The sequence below is a fragment of the Suricata suricatta genome, chromosome 6 (genome assembly GCF_006229205.1).
Source record: "Suricata suricatta isolate VVHF042 chromosome 6, meerkat_22Aug2017_6uvM2_HiC, whole genome shotgun sequence".
Taxonomy (NCBI): Eukaryota; Metazoa; Chordata; class Mammalia; order Carnivora; family Herpestidae; genus Suricata; species Suricata suricatta.
Window position 1 is genome coordinate 181696 of NC_043705.1, and position 7007 is coordinate 188702.

Sequence of the window (7007 nt, forward strand, 5' to 3'; positions counted from 1 at the left end):
GGACCCAGGCTGTGAGGTCACGGTCCCCATCCTGGAGGTGCGGGGTGAGGACGGAGGCCATGGGGTCACAGTCCCCATCCTGGGGGTGCGGGGTGAGGACGGAGGCTGTGGGGTCACAGTCCCCATCCTGGGGGTGCAGGTGAGGACCCAGGCTGTGAGGTCACGGACCCCATCCTGGGGGTGGGGGGTAAGGACCCAGGCTGTGAGGTCATGGTCCCCATCCTGGGGGTGCGGGTGAGGACTCGGGTGTGATGTCATGGTCCCCATCCTGGGGGTGTGGGTGAGGACCCAGGCTGTGAGGTCACAGTCCCCATCCTGGGGGTGCAGGTGAGGACCCAGGCTGTGAGGTCACAGTCCCCATCCTGGGGGTGCGGGTGAGGACCTGGGTGTGAGGTCACAGTGAGATCATGGAGGGGCATTAGACAGGAAGGCACCTTGCAGGAGTCGGCTCTGCTTGGGTACAGGAGCCCCCTTCTCCGCTGACCCGAGGCACCTTCTTGCCAGGCAAGGAGGCCAGATTCGATGCCCGGACCTGGCTGGGGGTGCCTGCCGGTGATGGGGCGGTGGGTGCTGGTCTCACTTCCGGTTTTTACACCCCCCCCCCCACCGCCCCATTCTCTTACTGTCCTGTGTGTTCCCCTGAACACTTCCAAGTCGTTTTCATCACTTGTGGGAAGAGCAGTGCTGCTTTGTGGGTGCCGCTGGTATTTATGGCTTTGATATTGGTCCAGATGCTAGTGGTGAGTGAGGCCCTTCCTTTCAGTATCTGCTACTTTGTCAGTTATTAACAAATGCTGCTGAAATCATGTCCTGTGTCGCTTCTGTGAAACCATAAGAAGAGCCTTGGAAACCTCTGATGTCCTGGACAGTTGACCTCTCAGTAAGAAGACAGAAATCCTGGGGCGGGGCCCTGACCTGGGAACCAGGTTCCTGGCTCCAGCCAGCCTGCTGCGGCTTCATGCCCTGCCCCCACTGCCCGAGCCGCCCCCGGAATCACTGGTCCTGGTGGTGACCCGGCTGGGGGGCATCGCCAGGAGCAGCTGGGCCGAGAGGGGGGCAGCTCCCTTGCAGTCCGGGTGGGTGGGGATGCACTGAGTCCTTCCACTGCCCCAGAGACTTGGATGGGGAGGCAGTGCCCAGTGAGGAAGCCCGAGATCTCGTGTAGTAGACAGATTCCAGGACGGGGCCAGCCCAGCCGGCTAGAGCGGCTGCTGGGCTGTGTGCAGGGAGGGGCGCGGGAGAGAGCAGCTCCATGGGGGAGGTGGTGAGTGCAGGGGGGTGGTTGGGGAGGAGGGCTGGGCAGGGGCTGGGGGAGGTTGAGGGGAGGAGCACAGGGGAGGGGAAGGGGGACAGGAGAATGCCTGGGTCGGGGGAGGGCAGAAGCAGAGGTAGGGTGGCAGAGCTGCAGGGCAGGTAGGGGAGGGGAGGGCCGGAGTGGGCAGGGTCAAGAGCAGGTGGTGGAGAACAGAAGCAGGGGCTGTGGAGCATGAGGTGAGGGCAGGAGCAGGGGCGAGGGGGCAGGCATCTCAAAGTGCAGGCATTTCAGGACGGTGCGCCCTGATGTCTACCCTGTGCGTGCTGTCGTAGTGAATGCAGTCATGTGAGCATGTGCTTGGCGGTGTTGATGGAGCCAAGTGCAGGACAGCGCTGGCCCCCAGCCACGGCCCTCCGGCCCCGTTCCCTCAGGCAGCCTGTTCAGGGAGCCTCCTGCGGGTGCAGTCACCCATGCGTCCGTCCTCTGCCGGCTGTCCTCGCTGCGCACTGACCTTCGGGCTGATGGTCTCTAGTGCCACTACTTCCTTTTCTGCAGTCCAGTGCGCGCTGTGTGGACGGCCCACGTCCGTCCTCCGTGGCTGGCTGGGCCCCACTGCCACTCCCGGGTCTGGGGTCACTCCCCGTGTGGCGTTTTCCACACACGCCTCCCAGCGCGGACGCAGGTGTGAGTCAACAGCCTCACTCTCCTTCTCCAGGGCCGCTTTGGCTTCGAAGGGCTCCTTGTAATTGCATATGGATTGGAGGGTCAGGGTGTCCACCTCTAAGGAGGAAGAGAGGCTTCTGGAAGTTTGACACGATTGCAGGGGATGTGCAGGTCACTTTGGGGCACACCACGATCTCGCAGCCCAGGAGCACGGACACCCTTCACTAGTCAGGTCTTGAACATCTCTCGGGGTGGGATGCGGGTCTTAGGCCTTTGCCTCTGTTTTCCTGCACTTGGATCCCACGGTGACCTGATGGCGGGCGGGTTCCCAGGGCTCCCTCTGGTCCTGAGCAGTGCTCCGTGTGCCTGCCCTGCCTGGACCCTGAGTTGCAGAGGCCGGTCGGCCCACTTTGAGGGCTGAGGGACCACTGAGGACCGCTGCCGTGTCTTGCTGTCGGGGGAGGGTCCTGGCGCGTCTGCTTCACCGCCTGCTCGGGGAGGCGGGGGCTGAGGCAGGGGCCTCCGTCGAAGAGAGCCCTGTGCTGCTGTCCACAGACAGCCCTCGGGGCCTCGAGGAATGCAGCAGAACAGACGAGGTGGGACGCGGGGGTGGTCTGTGAGTGCTGAATGTGACAGATTGTAGCCTAGAATGTTCTTTACGGCCTCCAGAGCTTTGGCTGTGCTGGAGGCCAGCGTTTCCCTCTTTACCTTCTCTATAGCATATTAATGGCCCCGACTGGAAGAACTATTTGGACTTGCAGACAGCTTGATTTATCCCAGCTCTGTGCGTAAATGGTTGCTAATTTCTCACTGCAAGAAAATTCACAGTTTTTCAGTAAGTCAGCCTAATAACAAGATCAGGGCAGACAGTCTTGCTAATACTAAACTCACTTTAGGTGCTTACAATTGATGTGGTACTCCCAATCCTGGGGTTTTATCCTGAGGCAGAACAAGGCATTTTCTTCTTCAGACAGCGAGTGAGACCGCACATGGCAGACGTGTAGACACGGAGGCCCGTCCTGGGCTCTGCGTCCCTCCCCTGCGGCCGTGACGTGGTCAGAGCCCGAGGCTGGACGGCCAGGACTCTGGAGGCTCCACAGCGGAGCTGGGTCTCTGTTTCCTCCCTCTGACTCTCACACCTTGACAGCTTGCATGAGGCATTTACGTTGACACACACGTATTTGTAAGGAGACCTTCCCTGCTGGATGAGCTAGTTTCCCATCATTTATTTTCGGTTTGTAAATAGAATGGAAGTGTCATCTGCACCACTATGCCGAGGTCCGTGGTGTTGGGGGGTACGGGCCATGCTGACCCGTGACCAGTGCAGAAGAGACACAGTACCTTCTCCACCCCGGAGACCGTGCTGCCGGCCCGAGTCGCCGGGCGTCCCTCCTGGTCGCCGAAGCTGCCGGGCGGGCCCAGCGCCCTGCTGAGGGGACTGAGCGTCCCCGCAGTGCCCGCTCGCGTGTGACTGCTTGCGCGTGCCATGTGCACTGTGCGTGTCTCTGGAGTTTACACAAGCCGCTTCCTCCCAAAACTCCGTGCGCTTTTACTCAGTCTTTCTGTGTAGGTGCAAATGTGTCCAGGCAGATGGCTGGTTGTGGACCCAGGCTTGAGGCGGAGCCCGGGGACGGCTCCTCTGAGCACCCGGCTGCTACTTGAGGGACTGGCAGCAGAGCCATGGCTGACGAGACAGCTTGTCATCTGGGCCACAGCGGGAACCACTGCGCAGGTTTGGCCAGACTCGCCATTCCCCATTCTTTCCAGCCTGGGTTCTGTGGAATGCGCACGGGCTGGGTAGTGTCTCCAGCCCCTTTCTTAAAGGGACAGAACACCACGCCAGCGTGCCCTGCGCGCTCCTAGCCTGACAGCTGTCTCAGCGATCGGATTTGCACACGTGCTGCTGTGAAGGCACTCGTGTTTCTACAGTGTTAGTTCAAGTCACACACGCGTCTGGCCGGCCAGCCAGGGGCTCCGCGTGGGTCACAAGAACGAGCCGTGTCCGACTGTGCCCTCGACAGCGTGCTCCGCGTTCGTGGGCAGGTCAGCCGGCCCTGGGGCCTCTGCTGGGAGAGCCGCGCATGCGGGGCGGCCTTCCGTTCCGGCACCGTGGCCACGGGCCACCGAGCACTGGAAACGTGGCCCATCCGGCTTGAGGCGTGCTGGGAGCCCGCCATCCAGCAGCTGATGAAGTCCGGCCGTTCGTACTGACCTCACACTGCAGCGAGGAGATCTCGGTCTGGTGGGCACAGTGGGACACAGTGTTAAAAGTCATCAGGTTTTTACTGCTGGAGACGTGTCGTTAGAAAACTTCAAGTCCCAGCTGGGGCCCTCCTGAGGCGGGCCATGGTGGGACATGTGCCGTGGCCACCCGGGCCCCGCCCCTCCGAGGGGGGGAGAGCACTGTGCCCTGGGTCGTTGTGCCGTGACGCCTGTTGTCCGTGGGCTCATCACCTCAGGGCCGCCGGGACCGGGGTCCTGGGCGAGCTCTGCGCCTGGTCTGAGACACAGCGAGTTTGAAGGCTCATGGAGACCCGTTGGGACGCACGCCAGGAGTCCTCACCCGGATCCCGCTGCCCAGGATGAGGTCGTGGGTGTGTGCTTCGGCCCCCAGGGCCCCGTGTCTGTGGGAGCGTGTGGGCCTGGGGCGGGAGGAGGCCAGATCCGGGGCGCCGCCGCATGACCAGCCCTGCTTGTCCACCAGCGCCGGCTGAGTGTGGGTTCGGGACCCCTTACTTGCCTTCCTAGTCTCGTGTCCTGTGTGCTCGTGCAGAGGGACCTGGCCCGCGCCATCGGCACAGGTGCAGTGGGGCCTGCTCCTGGAACGCGCTTGGCGGGGCGGACAGGGACATGGGGCCCCCTCGCGGGTTGGAATTGGGTGCACACGGGTGGTACAGGCCGGCCCGCCGGGGACGCGTACCTCCCGGAGCACCGTGTTGGTCCGCTCAAGGTGGAGGCCGCCCGGGAGAGGACCGAGCATGGACCTGCCTCACACAGTGCGGAGCGCTGACTGTTTATTGTGCTGTTTGGGCCTCCGCCATGTGAGGTCATAGGAACTCGATGGAAAAGACCTCCTGTATTAGGTCATCCAGCCCGTCCCTCGGAGCCGACTGACCCCACAGTATACTTTCCAGAGCTCCGTCCAGTTTTTCCAGTGACTCAGCGGCTCCCAGAGGGCGCGCAAGACTGGCGTCTGCGCCTGCTGCCTCGGGTCAGGGGCTGTTGTCCTCGCCTGGACGGGGCTCCCCGGGGTGACGCCGCGCTCCAGGGAGGCGAGGGGCCCAGCCTGCCCCGCAGCTGAGCCTCCGGGACTTGGCGGGGGCGCCTCACGTGGCGCTTCACAGTTTTGACAGCTTGCTCACATTTGTGAGCTCATCCCGGCCTCCCCGCTCCTGTGGAGGGATCTTCTCATCCTCCCAGCCGCGTCCCTGCCTCCGTCCTGTTCCTCGTGTGGCGGCCGGCCGTGCAGGGTGGCGTCTCGTGAGCCCGGCGGCGGTGGTGTGTCCCTGCGGCGTGGCCGGTCCCGGCTGCAGTGCCACCTGGCGGTGCCGGTAGGGGTGAAATCAGTGCGTGGTGTGGCGCCCTGGGGGGTCCCCGCTGTGGTCCCCTGGGCCGTGCGACCGAGGACTCGGAAGTCATCTTTGGGCTGGGGACCCACCGAGAGAGGGGAGATGGGCACCCAGGGCTCCCCGGTGATTCGCATTCTGCAGGCCCTTTGTCCTGACCTGACGTTCCCCGGAACAGGCCTTACCATTTATTGCAGGTAGTCGGTCGTTAAGATTTCTCTTAACATCACTCCTTTTTGTTGTCAGCTTGAGGATAGTAAAGTTCGAAAGCCAGGCTCAGCACGCACGTAGTTAAAGTACATTTCACAGTGCAAGTGGTCTCCGTGGAATTGCAGTGAAACGGCTGAGACGTGTGGCGGGGCCAGGGGCCGCCATGCAGCCTGTCCGCGCCCTCCCCTGCTGGCCTGCGCGTCCAGGCCAGCCCCGCCCCTCTGCCCCGGCAGGGCTGTGCTCCACGGTCGCTCCAGCTGATCACTCGGGCTGTTGGTATGTGAAGTGTTTCAAAAACAAAGGAGACAGTGGTTTGGCTTTCCTTTGTGAATCCTGTGTCTCCGGCTGGTCTGGGTTCAGTCCTTGGGTGCAGACAGGTACTGAAGAGAGTGGCTGCACGGGCCCCCGGCTGTGTGGCCGGCGCTGCAGGGCCCGGGCACCCTGGTGCCCCGGCGTGGGGGTGGGGGCAGCGTGCTCGACCCTGGCCTGCGGCCCCCCCTGGGGGTCGGTGCTGCTGAGTGGCCCAGCGGAGACCCAGACCCCGGGCTGGAGGGCAGCGTGTGCCTTACCCCCATGGACTCACAAAATCTCCCAAGCAAGAGAGACTGTTTCTGAGGGTTTGAGGAAAGGCAGCCCCCCACCCGCCACATGTGCCTCTCTTGCAGATCCTGAGGAAGCTCAAGGGTCTCGCCCTGGACACCGAGGCAGAGCTGGAGAGGCAGGACGAGGCCCTGGATGACATCACCGCAGCCGTGGACCGGACCACCCTAACCATCGACAAGCACAATCGGCGGGCCAAGAGGCTGACCTAGAAGGACAAGAAAGCGTCACAGTCACGTCTCTGAGTGCTTAGTTCTCAACACCTGCATGCTTCCTTCTCCCGATAGCCCCGGAACTCGTGTCCAGGCCCAGCCGGTGCCTGAAGGCCTTGCCCGGGGAGGTGCAGGCCCGCCTGGGGTGCAAGGCCGCTGAGGTGTGCACTGTGGCCTGGACCCGAGTCCCCGGGGGGGGGGGGGGGGAACTCCAGGAGAGAGGGGGCTGCCACCCCCCCCCACCCCCCGCCGTGGCCTCGGTTCCCCTTGCTCCCAGCTGCCCCTGGGCCCTGACTCCCTGCTCTCTACTCTTCCCCTTCCCCACTCCCCGCCTGCTCTGCACTCCTTGCTCTCCCCTCCCTGTTACCCCCCCCACCGCTCCCCCTCCCTGTGGCCCCCCTACTCCCTCCTCTCTGTTCCCCCACTCCCCCCGCCCTAAGCCCCCATCCTTCCCCTGCTCCCCCTCCCTGTGGGCCCACCTCCTGTTCCCCCCCCCCGCCA

At 63.5% G+C, this 7007-nt stretch overlaps 1 protein-coding gene across 6 annotated transcripts in view; it reads left to right on the forward strand.

Moving 5' to 3' along the window:
- Positions 1 to 7007, forward strand: part of SNAP47 (synaptosome associated protein 47) — a 40277-nt gene that overhangs the window by 32719 nt on the left and 551 nt on the right. For 4 of the 6 annotated variants that reach the window (XM_029941437.1, XM_029941438.1, XM_029941439.1 and 1 more), the window contains exon 5: positions 6360 to 6530. In XM_029941437.1, coding sequence (XP_029797297.1) covers positions 6360 to 6506 — 147 coding nt within the window. In that variant the 3' untranslated portion in view covers positions 6507 to 6530. Of the gene's footprint in view, positions 1 to 6359; positions 6913 to 7007 lie in introns of those variants that run through there. The other 2 variants (XM_029941436.1, XM_029941441.1) reach the window with 2 other exon arrangements.